The sequence below is a fragment of the Notechis scutatus genome, chromosome 2, assembly GCF_049901735.1.
Source record: "Notechis scutatus isolate UNSWTSFEM ecotype Mainland chromosome 2, rNotScu1.2, whole genome shotgun sequence".
Taxonomy (NCBI): Eukaryota; Metazoa; Chordata; class Lepidosauria; order Squamata; family Elapidae; genus Notechis; species Notechis scutatus.
The window spans coordinates 100,603,305-100,631,260 of record NC_142010.1 but is presented as its reverse complement, the minus strand read 5'-3'; the positions used below and the strand labels follow the sequence as shown (position 1 = coordinate 100,631,260).

Sequence of the window (27,956 nt, the reverse complement as noted above, 5' to 3'; positions counted from 1 at the left end):
GAAAGTAAGGCTTACTGAACCTTAGTGAAGTTGTAACACCTAGGATGCAGTAGTAGAATACTTAATTCACCTAGAAGTCTTGGAAACAGTTTCTTGATTAACATTCACACAGCCAAGAGGAATGGATGCAAAGAATCAACATGCAAAAAGGCCACCAGCTCAACTGCCAAAGATACCATCACAGCCAACAGGTAGGACCAGCCTGGACCTGATGGGACTGGAAGGGAAAGCTAGGGGTAGTGTATTCCTACCACAAGTGGGATGCCAGATCAGCCTCCTCCAGATGCAGGGACCAACCTCTAGAACTCTCGTGACCATGCTGCTTGGGAGATCCAGAGAGTTAAATAGCTGCATTTTGTGTATGTAGTGAGACTGGTGAAATCTGATGAGGACTATGCTCACTAGAATGTATATCAAAATAAAAGGTCCTGCAGTGTGCCAGAATACTGTGGCATTTGTGGCATTTCAAAAATGGAAATCTGTTCTAAATCGTGACGATCCCTTATCATGCTTTGACAGATAAATATCTCCTAGTCCCCCTTTTAAGAATGGGATAAACCTGACCCACATCAGGTTTGTAGCTTGGTAGTACAACTCTCAATTAGGCAAACCAAATCCTCCTCTAGTTCTAGCATAACTTTATTCTCGCTTTCTTACCTTGCCATATATATTTCAACACAATTTTATTTAAATCTTCAAAATAGTCTTTTCCAAGCCTAACTGGAATTGTTTGGAACAGATATAAGATTCTGGGTAATATATTCATCTTGATTGTTGAAATTCTCCCTATTAGTGACAGTTGTAGATTTTCCCATTTCGCCAAGTCTAGCGCTATCTGCTGTTTAAGTTTGATATAATTATTCTCTTTTAATGTACTACATCTTGCTGTCAAATATATCCCCAAATACTTGATCTTATTCGTGACTTGAATTTTCAATAGATCTGCCAATTCTTCCCTTTGTCTTGATAACATATTCTTTGTCAAAATCTTTGTCTTATCTTTATTTATTTTCAAACCAGCCACCTTGCCATATGCCTCTATCTTTTCCAATAATTTTGGCGCTGTTTCTAAAGGGTTTTCTAAGATAAAAACCAAATCATCCGCAAAGGCTTGCAGCTTAAATTCTTCCTTTTTAATTTTCATTCCTTTTATACTCTTTTCATCTCTAATATTTCTGTTTAACACTTCCAAAGTTAACACGAATAGCAAAGGTGATAGTGGACACCCTTGTCTTGTTCCTTTTCTTATGTTAATAGAGTCTGTCAGTTCTCCCTCTATCATTACTTTTGCCGTTTGCTTGTAGTATATAGCTTCTATTGCTTGAATAAATTTTCTAGCAAAACCCATCTGTTCCAACAATAATAACATAAATCGTCAATTCACATTATCAAATGCCTTTTGTGCATCTAGAAATATCAAAGCCATTTGTTTTTCAGGATGTGCCTCATAGCATTCCAAGGTATCCAAAATTACTCTCATATTATCTTTAATTTGTCTCTTTGGCAGAAATCCATTTTGGTCAGAATGAATAAAATTATTTAAATATTTTTTAAGTCTTTCTGCCAATATTGAAGCAAAAATTTTATAATCTGCATTTAGTAGAGAAATAGGTCTATAGTTCTTAATTTGCAATAGATCAGCCTCCTCTTTTGGAATGAGTGTGATATAGGCTTCTGACCATGATTTGGGTATCTTCTTCTTCTTCTTCTTTTTTTTTTTTTTTTGAAAATTTTATTGATTTTTAAAAACAAACATAAACAAAACAATACATAAAACATAAAACATCCTTTTTGAAAGCAGCCTGATCCCAGGTTACATCTCTTCGTGCAGACACAAATTCAAGTTCATGCTCATTTTTATATTCCATTCCATATCTTATTATCATTCTACATTTTATATATAACTTCTCCCCTCTTTCGACTTTCTTGATTTTATTTTATTTATTTCATCTCAATTCAAATCATCATGTTTATATTCTTTGTCCTGTTTCAGCTGTCTATTATCTTTTCTCATTAAGCAAATTTTCTCCTGTAATCACTAATTGGAGTATGACACCTTTATATCTTTCCCCTAAAATTATAACACTCAATGTAATACATAACTTCCGTTTGGATTCTGCTTGGTACATTCTAAAACTACACAATGTATTTTAAAAAGAGAAAAAAATTATAAATATATAACATAATTAAAACAACAATCCATACCAATTCAATTCTATCATTAATATTGATATTCATTTAAGTCTTGAACATTTTACACATTACTTTTCAAATAAGTATCATACTTCTATGGGAACATTTATAAACTTTCCATAATTACTTCCCTCCCACTTCACTTATATTTTATAAAACATTGAGTAGTTAAAATGTTCCCATTCCTTCCTAATGCAATTCTCTCATTTATTTCATTTCATTTATTTTATTCACAAAAATTTCACTAACTTACACAAACTATTTTATTCCACTTTTTAATCATATGTTGTTTCCAATTTTCTAACATTATTTCTATTACAAATATAACAATACAATCTTATGTACCTTTACAGAATCCCTTTTTCAGTTAAATTTTCACCCATTATCTCTGAATAAATCCTGTTTCTTTACATCTTGCTCCAAACCTTTGTAACTTCTCTTCCCTTTCTTCTTCTTCTCTCTCCCCTTCTAACCCCCCCGTCTCTCCACCTCCATTTCCCTCTCCTGTATTCCCCTTTACTGTTGCTTTCCAACATTATATCCCCTTTTCACATTATTTTTCCCGTTTTTGGCTGTTTTTTTAGGTCTTAAATTCTCCATTCTCTTTCCCCCCTTTCCCCTTTCTTCCCAAATAGAATTACTTGTTCATTAAGAATGGCTTCTTCTTCATCCCAATCTTCTTGTTGCGCAGTCTTTTCTTGCTGTTTCTTGTAAACACCAATCGCCATTTCTAAGAATTGAAAAGTAGAGCCAAGAGAGCCCTTCCCTTCTTGTTCCTCTTCTTTATATTTTTTAAATTCGATTTTCAATTTGTCCAGTTCATTCAGTCCATCCAGAAGTAATGCCATTGTAGAATTTTTTTTAAACAACCAGCCAATTGTTTTTAGTCATTCAAATATGATTTCCAAAAATCCCAAAGTCACCAAAAAATCCAAATACACACAAGCTGTTTCTTTTAACACTTTCTTCTCTTCTTGGGGTTACTATTTAGTTGCAGAATTCCAGTTAAAATGTATCCTTTAGAAGTCTTGTTAAGATTTAACTTTAAATTCTTTTAAATTCCAAGCAGTCTCCTCCTTCCAAGTCCTGCTCTTATTCTTTTCGTCTCCCTTCCCACTTATAGCAAAAAAAAAAAAAAAAAAAAAGATTTTTTAATATTCAGAAATCTTTATTGTCCCTTTGGCATTTAATTATATTTCCAGTTTAATTACCTGTTAGTGCCAAAGTGGATTTTCCGATTTCTTTATTCAGATCTTCTCATTGTCAGCGTGAGGAAGGAGAGTGAAGAAAACAAAAACTTTCCCTTTTTACTTTTGTTCGCTGCTTCCTACTCTTCTTTGGGAGCGATGTATCTTTTGCAAAATTTAAATTCTAGGGTACCTTAATCGTTGCTTTTTGTCCTGGTCAGCCAAAAACTTTCACTTCTTAACTTCCTCCTGCACTTTCTTTTTCGGCTGAGTGCTTCTTTGAGGCAGCCATTTCTGACCACCGCTCTTACCGCCTTCGTAAAAGGGAGTTTAGCCAGCTGAGGAGGAGAGGTGCGGCTCCCCTCGACCCTGCCAGATCTCCCCTGTCTTCACCACCTCTATGGGTTGGCTTAGCCTCGAAGCCGGCCGGCTCAGGGCACTCCAGTGGCGAGCCCAGCAGAAACCATGCACGATCGCGGATTCCTGCCTGCCGCCGAAGCGCTGCAAACCAGAACTCCTCGGGTATCTTCTTCTTTAACATAACTTCATTCATAACTTTTAGCAATGGGAGATTCAACAATTCTTGTAATGTTTTATAAAATTCTGCCAGAAGTCCATCTAGGCCTGGTGCCTTTCCATTATTTTGCTTCTTAAGTGCTTCAGTTAACTCCATCATAGTTATATTGCTTTCTAACATTTTTTTCAGTCTCTTTAGGTATCTTGGGTAAATTAGCATTCTGTAAATACTGCTTAACTCTTTCCTCATCAATATTCTCTTGCTTATATAATTTCCCATAAAAGTCTCGAATGATTTCCTTCTTCTCTTTACTGCCATGGCAAACTTGGCCTTGATTATCTATTAACTGCAATATTTTCCTTGATTCTTTCTCCTTTCTCAGTTTATATGCTAACCATCTACCTGGTTTGTTTGCGTCTTCAAAGTAGTTCTGTTTAGCACCTCTAATTTTCTGTGCTAATTCTTCTTTCTCTATTTGACCCATTTTGTGTTTAATTATATCCATTTTTAGCTTGATGTCCTTTTTCTGTGGCATTTTCTGTAGCTCTTTTTCAAGTCTTTTATGCTCATCCTCTAGACCCTTAGAGGCTTGCCTTTTCCTAGTATTCCTTTTCCTTGTATAATCTATTATCAAGCCTCTAGCATATGCCTTCATTGTATCCCATACATTCTAAATTGATGTATCTTCTTTTTTATTTTCTCTAAAGAAAAAGGCCAATTCTTTCTCCATCCGCTGTGTGAAGTCTTTTTCCTTTAAAATAGTATTATTTAGCGTCCATCTCAATCTTCTTTTTTGTCCTTTCCATTTAATTGTCATTGGATTGTGGTCTGCCCAAGTACTTGTTTCAATATTTATTTCTTGGATATTAGATATTAATTCTGTTGACATCCATATCATATCTATTCTGGACCATGATAAATGTCTATTTGAATAGAAGATGTATTGTTTAGTTTTAGCATTTCTTTCTCTCCATGTATCTTTTAAATTTAATTCATCAACCATTTAAAAAAAGGATTTTGGGAGAGTCTTTCTGTTTTGCTTTGTTGTTGTTGCTGTATAGTCCAATTTATTGTCTACAATTCCATTAAAATCTCCCATCATAACTATATTGGCATAGTCCAGTTCAATTATTTTCATATGTAATTTTTTATAAAAATTTTCTTGTTTGTCATTTGGAGCATAGATTGCAATCAGGAGTGTTTTCATATTATTGTCCATTATTTCCATCATTAGTACTCTTCCATCTTCATCAGTATAGATCAATTTTGCTGGGGTGGTCTCTTTAATATATAAAACCACTCCTCTTTTCTTACATTGGGTCAAAGAAGGAAATATTTTCCCTAATTTTGGCTGTACCAACAATTGTTCATATTGTTTTTTAATATGTACTTCTTGTAGACAAATTATATCAAATTTTAATTTCTCTAATTTATGAAACGTTTTCCTTCTTTTAGCGGCTGAGTTAAGTCCATTTATATTAATTGTAATCAATTTTTTCTCTTCCATGGTTATATTTTATAGTTGGGTTTAGCAGCTCTCGTAGATCTTGGTTCACGTTGTTCTTTGGCTCCCACCTTTCCACCTACTGCGCCTTCTTCTTTTTCAGTCACCATTTGACAGTCCTCTTGGAATTCAGTTAGTGAGATCTCTTTTTCTGCCTCTTCCTCTTTCCTTCCAAAAAATTCTGTACAAAATAATTCCACTTTCTCAATTGAGTCAATTGGATAACATTAAGAAATACTAGATTGTTGACATTAGAAGGACATGATTTGTTGTTGGGGTGGCACGCTTTTTTATGGTACAAGGGAACTAAAATACAGGGGTACTTTAGAAGACATTATATACGGGAATCTTTGTGGTTAAATTGGGAGAAGATTAAAAGACAATGTTATTTGAAAATTCCAGTCTGGTTATCGACTATTGAAGCATTTTCTTATCCTATAATATATAAGAACAAACAGTTAGATATGGGGAAATATTGAATGAAAAGGGTGAACTTAAATCTATGCAAAAACTAGAGGAACAAGGTATAAAGATGAATTGGTTTTCATATGCGCAAATACATTCAAGGTATGATAAAGATTTTAAAACAGAAGGTTTCTATGATAAATTGACTGATCTAGATAAGATTTTGACAGGTACTGATGAAAAGGTGATTAAAAAACTGTATGGATATTTATTAGAAATCAAACTAGAAGAACAAAAAATTAAAGAAACTATTATTTCTTGGGGGAAGAACTTTGGATATGGGATTGATTTAGAGAAATGGCAAAAATTGTGGTCTCAAAATTATAAAATGACAATGTCAACAGCTTATAAAGAAAATTTGTATAAGATGTTTTACAGGTGGCATTTCCCCCCGATGAGAATAGCAAGAATGTTCAAGAATAAATCCGAAAAATGTTGGAAATGTCATGTCACCTGGCTCATATTACCATATATGGTGGACTTGTGCGGACGCTAAAAAATACTGGACTAAAATCCACATGTGGTTGGAAAAAATGACAAAGAAACATAGATTTGAAACCAGAGATATTTTTATTGGGAATTTTACCTGAAACATATAGCAAAGATTTGAAATACCTGACTGTAAATGTATTAACAGTGGCTAGGATTGTATTTGCTAAAAACTGGAAAAATGAGAAAATACCATTGCAGGAGGAAATCATTAAGAAAATATTGGAATGTGCTGAAATGAGTAGATTGACATTTGAAATTAGAGAACAAGAGGATAAACAATTTTATAAAATTTGGGACCTTTTCTATCAATGGATAGATAATAAAATACAATAATGAAATATGTAGACTTTTAGAAAATAATAAATATATAAACATGTACTTTTTAAATTATATCTACAAAATGATTTTAGGATAGATTTGGGAGGATAATATGAATTGTTATAAAATAAACTAAGTAAATTATGGTTATCTCGTAAAAATGAATGAATAAAACTATAGTCAAATGACTGATTAATAATGATACTAGGGTATTTAATTTTTGATTGATAATATGAGCTTTTATGTAATGTAACTGTAATTGAAGACTACAAAATGGATGCACAAAATAATTTGTAAACCAACCGGCACACTGTTTATATACCTATGGAAGAAAGTTTGATGTTTTTATGTTTTGTTTGTTTATGTTTGTTTTTAAAAACCAATAAAATTTACAAAAAGAAAAAAAAGAATGGGATAAACTTATGGAGGACTCTGAGACAGGATATACAATTTTGCAGAAAACAAACTACTTAAGTTTGTTGTTTATAGTTATCTCAAATTATTTTGCAATATGGTTGCAAAACGTTGTCACATGCTATATGAATTGCTTGAAATTTAGCCTGTTAGTTTGTGCAATTTGTTAAGCAACTTATTTATTCATTAGATGTTTATTCTGCCTATTACTTTGTAAGGCAAAGGCAACATACTTAATACTGCTTCCTTCTCTTATTTTACCCACAATAACCCTCTGAGGTGGGTTGGATGGAGAGTGATTGACCCAAAGTCACCTAGCCAGCTTTAATGCTGTTGGCAGAACTAGAATTCACAATCTCCAATTTCTAGGCAGCATCTTTACCCCTACACCAAACAGACACTCGTATGTGAACCCAGCCTATATATTTGTTTATCATTTTCATTTGGATTGATAAACTGACTTTCTGTCCTTCAAGCTTCATTAAAAAAGTTGCTCAGTGCCTTTTCTAATGGAGGAAATGTCCATCCTGGTTTCAGGATGCAAAATATCTATCTAATCCTTCTCTTCTCATTTTGCTCTGATGTGCTTTCATTGGAAATGACTTTTCTTTCCTAAAAGGACAGTTGTGCTAGTGTTACATGGGCATGGATGTCATTAGACCTAATACTGAAAATGGTTAGTTATACGTGTCTTAAAAGCATGTTTCAATTTCCCACAGAGAACTGTGTCACACCTGAAGGTTATTGATGTTGTTTCAGTCACAGATACTGTGTCCCCAATCAGCATGACTTATTTCCCAAGTTTCTCACTATCAGGTTGGTAGCTGTGAATTCAGGATGGTACAGTAGCAATCTCAATAGCAGCTATGACACTGATGGGTTTTTCCTAAGTATTTGATCTATTGTTGGGGAAAACCACAATATTACCAAGAATTGGCACTCCATGGCCATAAAAAGGCAGCCTGCCTGCCCCGTGACCTGTTTACTTCACTCTTTCATTCCTTAACCCAAGGACGCTCAGTGTTAAAAACTTCATTAATGATCATTTGCAAAGAGGAAGAATTTGGTTTACTGTTGGAAGCAATGATAGATTGCAGAAGTAAGGAAAATATTTGTGAAATTTCCAAGTTGTGCTTTCATTTTTTAATCTGATGATGAAGTAGTTTATCTTCTTCCTTCTCCAAAGAAATTATTATTTTTTCACTCAGAAAGACGTCTCTATTTCAGGTAAGTGATCAGGGTTCTACCTCTTGCTTTTATCACTAAAATGCATAGCTCCTCCCTTCATTTAAGATGAACACCAGCCAAAAGATTGTGTTAATATGTAATTGAAACAAGACCATAGTTTGTGATAGAGGTCTATGGATATATATGGATATATTCTTAGATGTAACTAAATCGGTACATCTTACAGGAGTCGAACTTCTAAGAGAATAGATTGCATTGACGCAAAAGCTATATTGCAAAGAGGTTACATGCCCCCCTCCCAATTTTCCAAATGGTCAGCTGTCCCAAGGTCATTACTTACTAAGCTTTGCAAAGAGAAAACACTGGGGATCTAAGGGATTTGCCTTTTTTATTTTCTATTTTTCTGCTATAACTGAGATTTTGCTTACGTTGTTTATTATTTTGTCTCTTATTTATGACTCTCAGGTTTTTAGATTATACTGTGGATGTTTTAACTGTATGACTTATTCTATGCAAGCCATGAAGAGTCTTTCTGAATTGGGATGGGGAAAATATGTGAAATAAATAAGGGCTTATTTACAAATAGATGTGCACAAAGAAGAGACAAGATAAAAGTCCTTGTCCAAAGCAAAGCAGATCTACAGTCTGCCCCAAATCCTACACTAGCGGTTTAGGAGAGAAATCTGAGCAAACACCAAGCAAAGTGACAAGCAGCAGCACCCTCCTCCCTCATCCCTACGCCAATAGAGTATGGCTGGTTTGTCCATTGATGGCATTTGAATTCTAGGTTGTATTTCCACTAGATGGAGTGAGTGCCATTATAGAGTTCTGAGAGTTAACAGTATCATTAAAAAAAGAAAGAAAAGAGCTATGCAATGCAGAATGCTGGAAAACCATGAAATGTTTTTCTAATTTCTAATGATAAATATCATAAACTTTACTGAGAAATAGAATCGATAGATAGAAAACTTAGCCTTAATTGAGAGACAGAAAATTCTGATTGTAGGATTTGAAATGTTTTTATCAAAGGAAAATATTTGTTTTGTTTTTTTAATACAAGTACCTTAAATTAATATATCTGAAAAAAATGTTGGTAGTCGCTGCATTCATGTTCCATTCATTGCTGGGGAAATTTGCAATCTTCTTTTTAAATCTTGGTGCATATTGTGGGGGACAAACACATTCTTAAAATATTCCTCTGACCTTTTTAAACAGAGATAAAATATGTTTCGGAAAAAAACTTATCTGGTTCCTTTGAGTTTAATTCTGGCACAGCTGGAAGGCACATATTTGGGGAAGGCTGTTGCAGTATAATATAAATTCAGATATGTGTCCCCTAACAAATAACAAAATTATTTTCTCGGTTTACCTTATACTGGAACAGAACTTCCTCCCACTCCCAGCCCTATCTGTGCAATTGGTGCCTACAGTGTGCAATTCAAGTTTAATATCTGCTAATCTCCTTGGTTATATTATTTGATTTCCAGTTATTATTAGCTATTATTTATAGTTATTAGTTATTGTTTGCTGCTTTATTATTTTCAGTGCTTCCTTGATCTTTTGTGTTTTGATATTTCTTGATTAGGCATTCTTTGGACTTTAAGTTTTTCAGCTTCCTTTCATTTGTTCTAGCTTGCTTTCCTCTGATTTTAGCATGGTGATCTTATTTTCTAACCTGATCTCCCATTCTGATAGTGCACTGTTGGGCTCCCCCCCCTCCTTGTTTGCTGATTTTGTATTCGAAATCAGTCCAAGATATTCAGTTATAACTGCAGTTGTGCTTTAGATTGGTATTTGTTACTTGCAGTGAGCTGGTGCTTTTATCTGAAATAACAGTATTGGTGGTATTATTTGTACTTGTGCTAGCTGTTTCTTTGCAGCAAGCTCCAATGCAAGCAATCTTATTCTGTTGTTTTTCTATTGTTTAAGATGTTCAGTTATTCTTTGTTTCAGTTCCTCTTGTTTTTTAGTTAGAGGACTTTGTTGTTTCTGAGAAGGCAGAGGGTGTCTTGTTTGGCAATGAAAGTAGCTTCTACCATCAAGGACCCAGTTTGCCTCTACAGCCTGAGCTACTTCTGGCAAGGCTTTAATTTCGTTGCCCTGGGTAGATCTTTGCTGTTCTTTGCAATTTTGGTTCTGTGAATCCTTTATTTTATATTATAAACATCATTGATCTACTAGCCTCTGTTCTGTTCTTTCCAATTTCTTACTTTTAATTCTGGATCTTATTCTTTCCAGAAGTGGCATATTCTTTTCAGATATTATCTTCTCATTGATATTGATTTCTAAGAACAGATTATTATTTCTTTGTTTTCAATTATTTGTATATTTGCAATGGGTAAACATTTTTTCATCCAGTTGTCCTGCAGCTGCTAGGCCTAATTCAGTGGTGGGATTCATTTTTTTTTACTACCGGTTCTGTGAGCGTGGGTTGGTGGGCATGGCATGGCTTGGTAGGCATTGGTTGGTGGCCTTGGCAGGGGAAGGATACTGCAAAATCCCCATCCCACTAACCTGCTTTCCAGCTCCATTCTCCTGTGCAGTGCAACAAAACAAGACCCAGCTAATCACATGGGACTTGGGAGGCAGAGAATAGATGGGGTTGGTGGGGCCAGTCAGAGGTGGGATTCTGAATTACTCAAAATTTCTGCTATCGGTTCTCTGAACTACTCAAAATTTCTGCTACCAGTTCTCTTGAACTGGTGAGAACCTGATGAATTCCACCTCTGGCCTAATTGCTTAGACTATTTGTCATCAGCAATTCAGGAACTCCAACACTTAATGTGGTCCTTGTTGACCCAGGTGATGACCAATCCAATATGGGTTTCTTTAAATTATGTCTTGCCATATTGTTTATGGGAGAGGCACGCTTTGTCAGGCTCTTCTGATAATACCTGTCCAGTATGGTTGAACTTCAGGCATAGCTCTCATTTTCCTCAGAGCACACAAGATCCACAATCACATCAAGATACTGCCTCTCTGGGAGATTATAATAATTATAATTATTATTTCTAATAAATCATCTGAATTTTTTGGCATATACTTTATTTCGTACAGATCATTTAAAATGGAATTTCTACATGTTTATTTTATTAGTAGTATTTCTCTGTTGTTCTCTCCCAAAACAGTTCTGAGTAAATGCTGCTATGTGACTGGGATATATTCTCCAGTAAATCCACCTAAGGTTACATCTTAAATAGAAAGATTTATGGTGGCTAAGTGCATGATTATATATGAAAAGGCTATATGTCCTGTGACAAAATATACTTGCTCTCTATTCAATATTTTAACCACAATCATGCATGAGCACACACAGTTACACAGACATACATATACATTGATTATACTGATTGTGACACATACATGACACATACTCCAGGGAATACCAAATATTAAATGATTTTTTTTCCTTTATGTCAATAGGGATTTATATGTCTGCCGAAGCATTGACACCACTTCCTGTTCCCCCAGAAGGTAAGTTAATATGATTGTTTGACTTCTCCATTCTTAGAGAATATGCTAATTAGTTCAACTTTTGTTTCCCCTTCCTCCTGATTAACAGACCAATTTTAATCCATTCTCCATCCAAGCTACCATGACTTTGGCAGCTGGTCTCAGGAGAATGCAAACCTTTTAAATTGTCTATAACTTTTATTGTTTTATCAATGTATAAAATACAAAGAAAAATAAAAATAGGAAAAAAGGGGAGAAAAAAGGGGGAAAATATGAGGTTCAAGGGAAGAAAGACAAAGGTGTTGACTTCTACTCTTTTTAGCACAGTACAAGATAACATCATTACAACCTCAACTTTTTACTTTTGCACATTTGTATATAACTAGCCATTTCTATAACAACAAATCTATCTAATTGGCAAACCAAAGTAAAAAGTTTTTTTTTTCATCACAAGCACAAAATCCAGAAGTGATATCCCCCCAAAAAACATAAATATATTATCCTCTTTGAATAGAACAATAAATTTAACCATTACTGCTTTATCTTCCTTGATGTTGAAATACTATGTATTTCAATTTGCACTGAATAATTTTTATAAACTATCACCATTTATATTAACAAAATTCACTGTATTCTTTCAGATTCTTAAAGGGAAAATATTTTTTCTTCCCCAAACCCCAAAAACTTTAACCTTAGACTGTCTACTATTGACCTCACCCCTTTCCCAAGAGGTCTGTAGGGGGCATGCATAAGCGCACCAACATGCCTACCGCCCCTGTCCTATTGTTTCTTTTTTTTCTTATTCGTATCCATTTCATGTATTCATAACCATGTTTATACTTATACCTGTTATCCAATAATCGCTTGACAAAATAAAATAAATAAAAATAAATAAATAAAATAGGAAGTTTCTAGGTTGCCAAGGAGGAGACAGCATTGAGGTGATACAGCAGTTTGCATTCCCAAAGTAGCGGTATTGCCAATGAGATGAAAATAACATGAAGCAATGAAACAAGTATCCATCACTAATACGTCTTTTCAACTAAATAAAAATAGATTGCAAATTTCCATAGAACTTGCTTATTAAAATAACAAAAAACTGAATTAAAGGTGATTCAGGTTTTCTAATACATTTACCATCAATGAAATCATATTGGATTGGCTGTGAATTGCTTTTAGTTAGAAAGATTAAGAGTTAATCAACTTTTTTTCCTGTTTAGTTTCACCCAATCATTTGGATGATGATTATGATGATGGTAGTGCTGTAATAATATCTTTACCAGTAAAAGGAATGGAAAAGAAAGAAGGTATTGTCTCTTTTAGTGCAAGCCATAGTAATATTTGCTAAAGAAAGGAGGATTTTACTTAGTAAGCTTTAGAGGTGAAATACTTTTTGTAGAGTTTCTAGAATGATTTAGACACCATACCTAAATAGCTACTGATAACAATTCTTTTTAGGCCTGTATAACACTTCTGATTTGAAGAGAAAAGTAAATTGGAGGGGTACTGAGGCTTGTAACAAATACCATTTTTCAGAAAAGGAATTCTAATCCATGTTACCATCTTCCAGAATTTTCATGATTATTAAAAATTCCAAGGATCTTTATCTCTTTTTCTTTTAACTAGCACCTGTATAAAAATCAGACAAATACTACTGTAGCTTCTATAGTTTTGCACTGCTCTACCTAAGTGTACAGTTTCATGCCTTTCTGAAAATCTTATAGGTTTCTTTTGTAGTATGTCTGGGGTCAAAGTAGTTTTAATTTTTAAATCTAGTAAACAGGAGGAATGTTTGTAGATGGATTAATTACAGTACTGCAATAGTTTTCCTTAAAAGAAATTTACTCCTCCAAGCTCCTATTTGCCTGTTTTTTTTAAATAAAAAAGGACAAAAGCTCATTGCCGACAAGATTGTTAAGAGTAGAACTTTATAAGTTTGTCTGCCTTATTTATTTGTTATAGTGTATGTATCTTCCAATGTTTGCCTAAGAGCTTAAAGTACTGCATTGTGGTAACTGACCTTATTTTCTTCTCATAATAACAGGAGTGTATCGTTGGTTAGGAAGAAAGACAGTGAATTGCATTCTCAAATAGCTATAGAGAGAAACAGAGCCCATCACTCACACATGATGGAAGTAGGTTTTTAAAGCAATGCCTACTTTGGCTTTATACCTTTATGAGTCAGTTTCAAATGTAAAATATTTTAAAAAATCTTTTGCTTCTACTTAGCAAAGTCAACCCTTTATTTAGTTCAAGAAACATGCCTCATTTTAGGAGTACAAGCTTGTCTACATAAATTTGCATCTTTGTGCTCCACAAAATTAATTGCTGTACACTAAACCTTATCATTAATCTTCTCTTCTACAGCTCCTTCCATCTGTAAACCTGCAAAAGAGAATAACTCTAGAAAGCTTCATATACCCATTCTTTATGTCCTAGTAGCCATAGGTTTTGCAGCATGGATTACTCTCTTTTTCTTGGTCCTGGAGAAATGTAAGTGATTCCCGGTATCAATAGTATTGTCAGGAATTCCAAGGATGAGAACTGAGAACTTGTAACATTAAAGAATTCCTTGAACAGGGAGCTACCATAAATGTACATTTTAGCTTCTGTATGCACTGACCTTCAGATCTCCTCAACAGGAAGAGATATAAAATGTTTATACCCAGGCAGTCAGGTGGTTTCTTAACCAGGTTTGTTCCTTAAAACTGCTGCTAGTGACTGATTCTTGACTTCAACCTGCTCTTTCCCCAGCTTTAACTCTCAATTGTTTTTAAAATATTTGATTAAAAATATAGATTTTCAAAATGGTTCATTGGTCTTCAACTGAAGAAAAAAACAAATACTTCCTACTGGCAAAAATGCTCTCAGTAAGAAGTATTCCATCCATTGGTGGGATTCAAATTTTTTTACTACTGGTTCTGTGGGCATGGCTTGATGGGCATGGCAGGGGAAGGATACTGTAAAATCTCCAGTCAGAGGTGGTATTTACTGGTTCTCCGAACTACTCAAAATTTCTGCTACCAGTTCTCCAGAACTGGTCAGAACCTGCTGAATACCACCTCTGATTCCATCCATTCCAGTCACTTAATATCGGCCATTTTCTTCCCAGAATTCTCAATCAGCTCATCATTTGGGAAGACTATTATGTTTACATTGTCTATCCTTTTTTTTTTTTTGTTAGGTATAGGAGTGGTTTACTACTGACAACTCCTGCAGAGTATAAAATATCTTTTTCTTATTATTAAAGTGATTATCTTTCTCCCACAATTTCCAATATTGCTCCTACCCAAGATGGCCTGCTCAGTTTAATTGGACATCTGGATGTTTTACTGAATACCTTGGGTGACCCTGCAGGGTCTTCACATATACCTACATGCTATATATGCTTGCATAATACTCAGTATATAGGTATAGTACATACACTCCCAGTATTCTTTATTTTTGCCTTCAGGAAGAACACTTCCCCTTCCCTGACTATGAGGCAGCATAGTAGAATTGAGAAGGGGGAAAGGTGTCGAATTTTTGCCATATTAATTAAGCAGAGGTTTTTTTAACTGTGCAGACTATAAACAATTGTTGCTAGTCCTTAAAACCCGAGTATATTAAGCCCCTTCATCTGGCTACTGAGGAATTTGTGTGATGACTAATAAATAACAATAAAGTGTTTATTCAGAACAGAATAGGGGGCATTATATTAAATTATAACAATTTAGTTTAGGAATGATTATTAGAAGCAGGAAAAACTTAAGGTATCTTTGGATAAAAGTGGAATAAATAATGCTAAAGCCAGTCTACTTCTCAATAAAAAAATCCAGTGCAAATAGTTTGGAGAAGAAATTGTGGTAGTTAACAGATTTTATCTTCTTACACTGAAAAATTGATAATGATGGTAATTATAGCCTGGGAGAGAGAGAGATCTGTTAGGTAGGAGAAAGATTACGAGAGAATTAGACATAGTTTTAAAGGACAGAGATGCCACACTGACAAATAAGATTCATATTCTCAAGGCCTTGATTTTCCAGGTGAACTTACGGTTCTGAAAGCTGTACCTTCATAAAGGCTGAACAAAGAAAAGTAACTGCCTTTCAACTATGGGGATGGAGAAAATTGCTGACAACACTTTGTATCACAAAAAGAACAACTCATTTAATATTAGATGACATAAAATCAGAGTGCTCATTGGAAATTCTACAGCCTAATTTGGATGTGCATGGCTTAAGTAATTGGTGGAGACCTCAAGGCTTAGAAAAATGGAATAGAAAAAAAATTAACAGCGGACAAGGTGGTTGAAAATTATTACAGATGACATAAACACGAGCTTACAAGAATTCAATTACTCACAGACAGTTCTGGTTAATGGGTCATGAGGAATTAGAGAGGTCTCAAAAATTGAACAACCAACATTACAACCAAAGGTTATAATATACTTAGCAATACAATGTAGAAGAAGAAGTAGAGCTTATGCAATGTAAATCTTTGTGGAATGCATTATCTAATGGTCAAAATTTGATGAGTTGTTGAAAAAGATTTAAAAGGAATTTGAACAACAAAGATTTTAATAGAACTTAATCAAGTTCAATACTTAAATGATCTTCCAATTTTTAAGTTCTTAAACAAATCTGTTGTACTTATCATCAGTTTTATATAATATTGATTAAATTTCATTAGTATTAAATAAAATTGGGACGAGCTTTAGTTTCTGATTCAAAATGGTGGTTCAGTGCATATAAGGCTATGAATGTAGCACCTGTCTGCAGCTCTCAAAAGGGACTGTGATTTTACATAGGAATGTGTGGCTTAGCTTAACATCTACAATGATAATTTTAATGCTGTACAATTTCAGAACAAAGATTGGATTGAAGTAAAAACAAAATTTCCACATTTCATTTTCTTCTTCAGACTCAGAAATTTCAGAGAAGATAGAGAACTTGAACCTAAACAACTCAGAGAAGTTTAAAAAAAGTAAGACTATGCCTTTAAATATTTATACTGTATGTCTTTATCTTGCAAATGGCACAAAAAAATAGATGGCACTTTTTAATATAAAGGTGCTAAAGGATCTCATATACTGCAGGCCCCGAACTGCTAAGGGCCATAGTCACTCTCAATCAATAAGTATATTCAACTTCTTTCTGCTATGGTTCTGCCTCTAGTTGCTGCTTGTGTACGTAATCAAGCATAACCACTGATCTACCTTCATCTTCTAGTGCTAGAAGTTTTTTTTAAAGAAGGAAATATCTTCTAATCTAAAGTATTTTGGATCTTGACATATCTACTTTACAGTATAATCCTTCCTTCTTTGTTTGATCTGTAAATGAGTTACTCTGTGTCCAATGATATTCTTTAACATACCAATTTAAAATCATAACCTCTTTTTGAATGTGTAGTTTTTTTTTGGATGAGTTTGTTTATTTCCTCATGTCTTTCTACACCTTTGGTGACTTTATTGATCACTACTGAGATCTTTGCAGTTCTTGGGGTTGGTTTCTCTTTTTTTCTTGGCAAATTTTATTATTTCTTCTGACATTTAGTTTATTTTGTTTTGTGACCTTTGGCAGTCTCTTTTTATGTGCATCCTTAACAACATCTTTGACTTCATTCCATACTTACTCTGCTTTCATATTAATTAGGTTCAGGTCTTCAAAGTGATTCCTGATGATCACTTAGAAAATGATGGGAATATGCTTCAGATCATCTAGGGAAAACTGATTGGCTTTATTCTTCTGCTTTAATCTGAATTGGAACTTGCTCAAGAGAAGTTCATGATCTGTTTCCAGGAGTGCCTAGCCACATATTTGTTGTTATAATGAAGCTCTTCTACTTTATTTTATTTATAGTCAATTTGATTTCTGAGTTTTCCATCTGGTGATATCCATGATATCCATGAATCATTTCATTATTTCAGTTATAATAAAACTGTGTTAGCATTGAAAAAAGCATTGGACTGACAAACATGGATAAGTGGCTCTTTTCCTTCATTTGTTTCCCAGATCACACAATTCAATACAATTTTCGCCTTAGTATTTCCATATCTGGCATTCCAATGTGAATCATAAGCAGTACATCTTGCCAATTTCAAATTGAATTTGACCAGAAAACTGGTCAACTTCCTCTGTTGCATCGGTGTTTGGACCATAAATTTGGATGGTCATCATAATAAAAGGTTGCCTGCAAAATATAATTGATATTATTCCATATTTTGTCTCATCTTTCTTCATCAGACTTAGTAATTTTAGAGAAACTACAGAACCAAAACCTAAACTACTCAAAGAAGTTAATGAAAGATAGCTCACTGTGCCTTTTTAATATTTACATCTTTAATTATCTTGTAAAGGAGACCAATAATCAAACTAGATAATAATTTTAGGGTGAAATTGCTAATAGACCCCAACTGCTAAAGACCTCATATATTCTGTCCTTGAGGCTTGATCTTCATAGCTTTAGTGGTCACTGGTTTCACAGGCTTCTGTTGAATGTCAGGTCGGTCTGTAATAAGGCTACCATTATGCATGATACAATATAATCATGGATAACAGTGTGAATTTGGCATATATCACTGAGATCTGGCTGGATGCAGAAGGGAGCTGCCCTCTCAGAAATGTGGCCCACTTTTCTGGCATAACATCAGCCAAGACTCTGGGATAGAAATAGCAGCATGACCACTGTCATCCAGGAGAGTATGGAGGCTTCCAGGTCTCTGTTTCACAGATAACTGAATTTGGAACTCTGTTTGGGAAGTTGGGCCATAGAGATCAGATGGAATCACTACTTGTATATCAAACTGTCTGCTACAGAGCATCCTTCCTACTAGAGGTGCTTGATTCTGGTGATTATATTTTGCAGTTTTCCAGGCTTATGTTGGGGGATTTTAATCTGCTTTTGCTTAGCCCAGAGTTGGAGGCAACTCGGGAATTTGTGACCACCATGTTATTGACCTGGACAATAGATGACCTATTTTCAGGACATCTCTGTCAGCATTTTGATTTCTCTTTTAGTGATGGAAGACCTGGATTATGTTAAAACAACACAGTTGATGACTGAACAATACTCAAGTAATAGGTTCGCTGAAACTGAGGAAATTTTAGGTAAGACACTTCTAAAAAAAGTTCTAGATCTGAATTCTTCTAAATGGGAAGTGGAATCATCCTGATTGGAAAATGTGAATATCAGAAATGATCAGGAAGGCAAGGAAAATGCATATAACAAACATATTTTCAGCCAAAAGTTTCCCTTACTGTTTAACATTGTATTTGGAAAGAATTCTGTCCAGGTTCTGCTCTGAATATCTGAAAACTATCAGGTAAGCATTAATTTCAACTTAGAGGAACTTAGAGGAAGTGAAGGTGCCTAGAAGGCCTTTAGGAATATGGAGAGCAGAGTTAGTTAGCACTACTCTTTTCATACATTATTTGTAGATTCTTTTTTCTGGGGGTGGGGTGTTCTTTCAGATAACTGAATCTTTCACATGATGCTGTCCATGATGTATTTCAAAGTTGATGTATTTATTAGAATACAACCAGAAAATGCAGGGAATTTGTATACAGTATTCAAAAACAGGAAAAAGCAGAAAAAACAGCTTCCATAGACTACAGTGGCAAGTATTTAATGTGACCTCCCTTATACTTGAGCAACAGCATTTACCTGGCTCCCATACACTTAAATGGAATGGAACCCTAAGTACTGTTATTGCTAACACAAGTTTGTGTCCTACGATTTCATGCCAAAATGACTGCTGTGCAAAAAGTTCAGTTACACCAGCTTTGTGCAACACATGCTTGAGCATTACATTCAGTACAGACACATGATGTATGAGTGTAATTCATTGGAAGCTTGCCAATAAGACCAACTTTCAATTACATCGTTCCAGTCAAAATATCAAAGATCACAGAATTTGACAAACATAAAAGCATACTTTTGCATCAGCCACTCTTAAAGGGAAATCAACAAACAAATGAGATGTTAAACATGTGGTATTCAAGACCAAAAAATAATAATGGATGGTCATTAAAACTTTTCTAAAACGACAAAATGGGTAGTGGCCTAAGACGTTTGCACAGTATTCAATGTGCTCTGCCAACTTAAACTGTTAATTTCATATGCCTATGTGACTTCAGCAATTTCTAAACACTATTGCAGACTAATAGAAGCTTCTAACATATTTGCTTGTAGAATCCACCTGCAGCCAAGGAAACATCACAATTATTTCTTCATGCCCCCACCGTTGGAAGCGTCAAGGGAAATACTGTTATTACTTTTCAGCTGAAAACACAAACTGGACTAATGCCTTGTGGAATTGTATTAATGATAAGGCATATCTGGTTAGCATTTTATCTGATGAAGAACAGGTAAGTCCTCCTACATAGCTGATTCTGGTAAAAAAAAATCAGATTAAAAAAATTAGCAATTCCTAACACTGAACTTTTCTGGACAGAGAGCTTCGATGTTGTTCCTGGGTTCTGTTGAAGCCATTCTCCGAATTAAGGAGTCACAGCCCCAAGCATTCCTATTACACTGGGACCACATTGGCTTTTACTTTCCACATCCTCTCTAGTTCCTTCTTCAGGTCTTGGTACTTCTCCAGCTTCTGTGATTCTGTAATGGAGGGGGTTGTAGTGATGTTCCAGCTTCAGCTGTTGGCTCCAAGCCCTGTTGTTCTTCTCTCATATGTTTCATATATCCTCTCTCATTAGGTCTGCTACTTTAGTAGCATCCCATCGTTTCCAGGTTCTCTTGTCTCATCCATGGTTTGTTCCAGCAGCCCATTTGTCAATTATAGATATTCTGATAGTACTACTGGTATTTATTTGAAAGATAACAGAAATAATTCGATTTTTTTAAAAAAATAAAAAGCTGGAATTACTTTTCTTTAAAAACCCTTGATTTTCTCTTCAGCCAGAAAGGTCTTTTCAGTCTTACAAACAGTAACCAGGTCAATGAAAGTAGGAAGATATTTTTGAGTGTACACTATGGAACCATTTCTAATTTTCATTGTTTATAAGAATTAGGCATTATATTGAATTATATTGAACTCTTACAGATTATTTTAAAGTGGCTCATTGGAAAACAACCCAGACACTTCAATAAGTATAGTTTTAGCAAGATTGTTAATTTTGACTAATATAATAGTATTGATTTTTGCCATATGTACTGCTATCCAGTTCATTTCCTGACCTGGCTCAAGTACTGATGTTAACTATTAAAATGTTAAATGTTCTGGGGTTAATTGTCTCGTTTGCTATATCTCCCACATATCTTTAATACGAACATCTATACTTGCTATTCATTTTGAGAAGCATCCATTTATGCTCTGAGTGAATTCTTAGTAGGGTTTCACATAGGTGGCATCCAAAGAGTCATGTTTGGCACCTATTTGTAGTCATTTTAATAGAAACTGAAAACCCATTTTTTCTTTAAAGTCCTTCATATTGCTGCTACCAGTTTTACATTAGTATTATTCTATGGCTGGCTTTATTCTGTTTCAAGTTCTCTTTTATTTTAACAATCTTAGGATTTTTTGTTATTTGGTCAATATAATAATAGAACATAAACTGGAAGGGACTTCAGAACTCTTCAAGTGCAACTCCCTGATTATATTATCACAGTCAAATGTTTGTCCGGTCTGTTTTGAAAACTCCAGTGACAGAGCATCCAGAACTCAAGGAGGCAAGCTAATTCCATTCATTAATTGTTCTCACTGTTAGAAATTTTCTCCTTACTTCTCTTTAAAAAGCTTCCACCATTACTTCTTGTTCTTCCCTTTGGTGCTTTGGAGTCAATCCCCTATATTGCAATCCCCTCTTACATCACTTCTGGTGATCTTTTTTTTTTTTTTTTGTAAAAATTTTATTTGAGTTTTTATAAAACATAATAAAAGTAGAACACCTTTTTTTAGAGAACAGCATGATTCCAGGTTACCACATCTCCATACAGATATAATCTCATTTACATACTCATCTGTTGTATTCAATTTCATATCTCATCACTATTTTATCAATTTCTCATTAATTTTTCCTTCCCTTAATTTCCTCAGCCTTATATTATAATTGTCTCATTCCTTTCTAATTCGATTACATATCTTTTCCTAAATTTCTATATCCTCCTAATCTTTACACTTATACTTTTGTCTGTCCTGTTTACCATTTCATACATTCTTTTTTGACCACCTTCCTGAAAGGAAAAAGAAAAAAAAAGATTCCCTCCCCTTCCAGGCATTAAAAAGCAAGGTTTCCCCTATAATTACCAAAATGAGTGTCACCCTTATATCTTATACTTATGCTTTCAAATCTCATTAAGCATTTAGTTTATACATTATACAATTATAACATTCAGCTTCTAATATCTATTATATATCATATAACTCTTAACTGAATTCCGCTTGATACTTTCCCTTAAAAATACAGACAATTAAAAAAAAGATATATAAAAATAATAAGTAAAATAATTATTCTATTCAAACTCACCCTTTCAACTGATATTGATTTCATTACAAATCTTTCACATTTCATTTCAATTGTATTTTATAATTCATTAAAAAAAATAATTAAGGTATTTTCATTCCTTCCTCTTATTTCCCCTTCTTTCATTTTTAATTCCCTTTGTTTCTTTATTTCATTTGTTAACAAACATTTCATTACATAACAATACCAGTTTTATCTTTCATTTTAATCACCTATGTTTCCTATTTCCTAGCTCATTACTATTTCTAATATAACTATACTATCTCTTGTACCCTTTTGGAATCCTCTCTTTTAACTTATTTTTTAACCATTATGTCTGTGTCTTTTAAATAGACTAATACCTTTGATCCTTGTTCATTTCCCTTGTTTCTTTATTCCTGTTCCTGTCCCTTATAACTTCTTTCCCTTTTTATCATTCCCCCTTTTTCTCACCACCCTTTTTGTCCCCCTCTCTAATTCTCCCTTCTGTAATCCTCTTCTGCTTCTTCCTAATGTTATGTTTGCTTTTCAAACTGTTCTTTTTTTTAATTGTTCCCTCTAATCTCAAATTTTTAACTCCCTTTTTCCATTTAACCCCACGTTGCATTGTTTGATCATTAAAGATGGCTTCTTCTTTGTCCAGTCCTTCTTGTTCTTCAAGCATTTCTTGTTGTTTTTCATAGTTTAAAATCTCCATTTCTAAAAATTGAAGTGCGAAGCCGAAGGATTGTCCTCTCTCTTGCAGTTCTTCTTTCATTTTTTAAAGTTCCATTTTTAATTCCACAAGGAGTTCTGCCATTTTAAACGCTTTTAAACAACCAGCTGATTAATTTTAATTCAAATCACTGAGAGTCCAACGCCCAAAATTCAAAAAGTCACCAAATATTCCAGAACAGTTCCTTCATGCTTCTTTCTTTTTATTTCACATTTTAAAGTTCCACTTTTCCTTTCCCGGGGCTCTGTTGTATTGTAACAAAGTTTCAGTTACAATATATCCTTTGAAAGTCTTTTACAGTTTCACAGTTAATTCTTTTTGTTTCCAGGTGGCACTCTCTGTTATTTCCAAGTTCCACCCTTTCTTTTTTCTTCCACTTTCCTCCCTTTGAAGGCTTTAAAGTATCCAAAAAATCTTTATTTTCCCTTTGACACTTAATTCCAGCTTGCAATTTTCCTGTTAGTGTCAAAGTAATTTAGTGCAGTTTCCTTGCTTGAATCTCTTCTTTTTAACATTTAAAGCCAATTGCTACTGTCAATATGAGGAAAAAAAGAAAAAAAATTCCCCTCTCTCTTCTCCACCACTTTTAAATCATCTTTTAAAAATAGCACTCTTAATGATTTTAGTTCCAGGTTACCTTGCGTAGATGTTGTCTCTGCTTAGCCCAGTCTGTCAAGCTCTCCCCTTTGTCTTCGCTCCTGCTCAATCTTGTCCGGTCGGGTTCTTCTTTGAGGTGGCCATTTCTGACCATCGCTACAACTGCCTTCAGGAAAGCGAGTAATGCCAAGCCGAGGAGAGATGCGGCTCTCTTCAACTTAGCTGGCTGCCTCCCCCTTCTTCGCCACCTCTACGGGATGGCTACAGCCCCGAATCCAGAAAACTGGGGCCCTCTGGTGGTGAGCATGGATCAAAACCGTGCACAATCATGGATTTCGGTTCGTTGCTGAAGAAGCCCAAACTGGAAGCCTCACTTCTCGTGATCTTGATGTTATCCCTCTGTTGATGCAGCCCAGGATTGCTTTGGCTTTTTGGCAGGTGTTTTTCCTGCCTAGGTGCAGAACTTACTTTTCTTACCACTGAACTGCATCTTGTTGGATAGGGCCCAATGCTCAAGTCTGTCAAGATCCTTCTGAATCTTGTGTCTATCTTCCACAGTGTTAGCAATTCTCCCCAGCTTGGTGGCATTTGCAAATCTGATGAGATCTCTTCTATCTCTTTGTCCAGATCATTTATGAAGATGTTGAGGAGCATTGAGACCAATACAGAACCTTAAGGTACCCCCACTGCAGGCTTCCTTCCACGTTAATGTAATTCCATTAAGGAATGCTGGATGTGGTTGGTCAGCCAATTGTGAATACATCTGGTGGTGGTACTGTCTATCCCATATTTTTCCTTATCAAGAAGTAATCTGTGGTCTGCTTTGTCAAATGCCTTACTATGTCTACATGTTTAATCACTTTATCAAAGAGGGATATAAGATTCATCGGTCATGATCTGTTTTTGACAAATTATGCTGGCTTATAGTAATCTCCAAGTATTTATGTCAAGCTGATTGGCCTATACTTTTTTGTTTCAGGGTTTTGTGAGAAATAACCTCAATGAAGTTGACCATTGGTTGGGTATGAGTGATTTAGAAGGACAGTGGAAGTGGAAAGAAAGTGGTATGCCACTCATCACAAGGTGAATATATTTTGGATGTTTTTCTTTTCTTTCTTTTTTAAGCTCCATGTTTCAGAAAATAAATTTTAATAAGTCAGAAAAAAAATTAGTAGGATTCAACAGAATTGGAAATTTATGAAGGAGCTCAAAATATGTGGAAGCTTCTTAAAAAGAGAACTTAAAAAAGATAATTGCACACAATTCCCTTGAGGAAAAATTGTAGGACAGCAGAAAACTTGGGATACACAATTTTTTAAAAAAAGGATATATAAAGGAGATGGAAGGGAGAATATGAGTGATGTGGAGCTGTAGAGATAGTGTGTGAAAGCTAAAACTCAGAATGAGTCCTGGTTGGAGAAAAGTGCCCAGAATTATAGTAAGTGTGCCTTTAGAAATATTCAAAACAATAAAAAAATAATTAATATACTAGTCGCTCAGCAAATATAGCAAAATGCCCACGGGTAGCAACAAGATGACATAGCTAGTCTTCTTGACCCAGAAAAGACTCTTGAGAGAAAAGTGGACAATACTTCTTAGTTGCTGAATATCCCCTTTCCTCCGCAGAACTGCAGAGCAGAAAGAGGGACTCTGGCCACACGAGCTACATAATTAGCTAACTCATCCATATGGAAAATACCACTTATATTGTATTCCATATGTCATTGATACCAGGCTAATAATTATTTTAAGATGAAGATGAAAAATACTAGGACATAATCTCAAGGTAGAATGCAGGAATAATATAGCAAATTCATAAACATATAGATGATTATATGTTAATATTAAATATTCTGTTATTTTCTTTCTAGTTTTTGGGATCGAGGAGAGCCAAGCAACGATGACAAGAAGAACTGTGGGATCATGCATCCCGGTGGGACATGGGCATCCGCTGTGTGTTCTGCTCACAAGAGGTGGATTTGCCAAAAGAAATTGAGCTGCTGAAACAATTCTTTTAGTTGTGAGCTCCTGATACAGGATTTATATAATCTGTTATGTACTGAAGATGCTTAGTAACCAGACATAAGTTAGCATGTTCTTATAATTCATATTGTGACGCATCATTCCATATTTGCCCATATAAAAATGTATAGATAAGTGTATGATGAAATAGTTCCTTCTCTGCAGCTGATCCATATTTCTCATAGCTCGTATAATCATCCATATAAAACTTGGGGGCAGGGAAACAGGTATACTTTCCTCTAGTTCCTTCATACATAACAAAAACCAGACATGTTAAATTAATATATTAATATAGTAGGCACTTTGGTCCATAGAAACATTGTCAATTCCTGCCCTCCAGTGACCTATACTCACAATGGGGCACTCTGGCAGAGAGCAAATACCCAGTGTTTTTAAAATGTTGCAGCCACAACCCTAATTATTCATGAATGTCAATGATATTAGTCAAGGCAATGGACACATTAGTTTCAAGAAAATTCCCCAAACAAAACGCTCATAGTTAATACTCAGAAAGTATGATTCCTTGCATAAAAGCCAGGAGAAAACTTTTAGAACTTGAAACGGTCATGCTGCCCAAAAAGCCACTTGTCAGCTCATTTTTCATGCTTGAGTTTTAGTTGTGTGTGAAATATTGAAGATTTTAAGAATTGCAGGTTTCCCTTCCTTAATTATAAAAGTTTTAGCTTCTAGGGCAGGGGTGTCAAACTCACATCATGGCGTCATCACATGATGTATTGGGACTTTTTCCCCCTTTGTTAAACTGGATGTGGGTGCGGCCAGCACATGACACATCCAGCCCGCTGACCAGGAGTTTGACAGCCCTGCTCTAGGGTCACACACATTTTCCATTCTTGAGAACTGCCCTAGCATTCTCCTGCCTTCTACATATCCCACTTCTTCCACCTCACTCGTACAAGCACTCACTCGTACAAGCAGTCTTTACATCTTATTTTAAAATACTTTTTATTAAACGTTTTCCAACAATTTATAGCATATTAACATTTCAACAATGATACATTGTCAACATTCATATTCATATATTAGTTACTGTGTTACTTTTGTGTCTATTGTCTAACAAGATATACCAGGCATCCCAGATCTGATAATACTCTGCTTCACCTCTATCTTTTAACTCTAAGGTCAACCTGTCCATCTCTGCGCAATCTAAAATCTTTCTTATCACTGTCCCCTCAGATGGTATATTATCCTGTTTCCAGTACTGTGAGTACACAATTCTGGCCACAGTTGTTATATGTAAAATGATATATTTGTCTGTCTTAGTATAATCTCCCCTTATTATTCCCAATAAAGACAGTTCCGGTCTGAATTCAATTCTTTGTTTTGTTATTTCCTCTATGCACTTTTGCATTCTGCTCCAGTAACTTTTGGCTTCCGAACATGTCCACCACATATGGAAAAAGGTTCCCTGTTTACTTTTACATTTCCAGCATTTTGGGCTCCTGGTTGGGAACATCTTTGCCAATCTAGCAGGGGGTAGATGCCATCTATAAAACATTTTATATATATTTTCTTTATATAGTGCTGATAATGTTAATTTATAGTTCCTCCCCCCACATTTTCCCCAATATTCTAATTCAATACTGTAACCCAAATTTTTCGCCCAAGCTATCATTGTTTCTTTTGCAAATTCTTCATTCATTTTAAAGTTCAAAAGAAGGTTACATATTTTAGATATCATTTTCTCTTCTGTTCCCTGAATTATTTTATCTACTTGTTTTTTTATCTTTATAGAATCCATATTCTTATCTTTTTTATATCTTGTGTGAATTTGCAAGTAGGCCACAAATCAATATCTATACCTGGTTGCTTTAGTTCTTGTGCTCTTCTTAGCCTTCCTTGTGTGTCAATCAGTTCCTTGTATTTTCTCATTTTATTTAAGTCCATTGCACTGGGGTATATCGCCTCCATTGTTGACAGCCAGTTAGATATTTTAGTGTAGTGGGTTTTTTTATTTTTCCCCACACCTGAACAAGTGCATCTCTGATCAGATACCTTTAGAAATAAGAGTGATTTTTGTTTTTCCCTTCCCATAAAAATCCATGCCACCCTTCTTGTAAATCATGTCCCTCTATCAATAATATTCTTTTATTGTCCGAATTAATCCAATCTTTTATACATGTCATGGCCACTGCCTGATGATATAATTCCCAGTCCAGAAGTCCAAAGCCACCTCTACTTCTTTTATCCTGCATTAATTTCATTTTAATTCTGGTTTTTTTCCCCACCCAAACAAATTTGGCTATTATTTTATTTAGCTCCTCAAAAAAGGGTTTACCTAATTTTATTGGTATAGTTTGAAACAGATATAATAATTTGGGTAGTATAGTCATTTTAATTGCAGCAATTCTTCCAATTAGTGAAATCTGTAATTTTTCCCACGTTTCCAGATCTTTTCTTATTTGTAATACTAATTTATTGTAGTTGTTTTCCT

General features: G+C 34.7%; 1 protein-coding gene across 9 annotated transcripts; it reads left to right on the top strand.

Moving 5' to 3' along the window:
• On the top strand, positions 1–26,831 carry LOC113418169 (perlucin-like protein). Of its 9 annotated transcripts, none has more exons than XM_026676903.2 (9): positions 1–191; positions 11,702–11,752; positions 12,952–13,038; positions 14,099–14,224; positions 16,634–16,696; positions 18,730–18,819; positions 19,904–20,079; positions 24,462–24,565; positions 25,354–26,831. In XM_026676903.2, exons 1-9 carry the CDS (start codon positions 122–124, stop codon positions 25,484–25,486), a joined length of 900 nt encoding a protein of 299 aa, XP_026532688.2. In that variant the 5' UTR covers positions 1–121; the 3' UTR covers positions 25,487–26,831. The 9 variants fall into 9 exon arrangements, with proteins under 9 accessions (XP_026532688.2, XP_087811676.1, XP_026532689.2 ...); XM_026676904.2 differs by lacking the exon at positions 1–191 and adding an exon at positions 8,012–8,189; XM_087955548.1 differs by lacking the exon at positions 1–191 and adding an exon at positions 8,102–8,317.
• Positions 26,832–27,956: the final 1,125 nt, after the last annotated feature.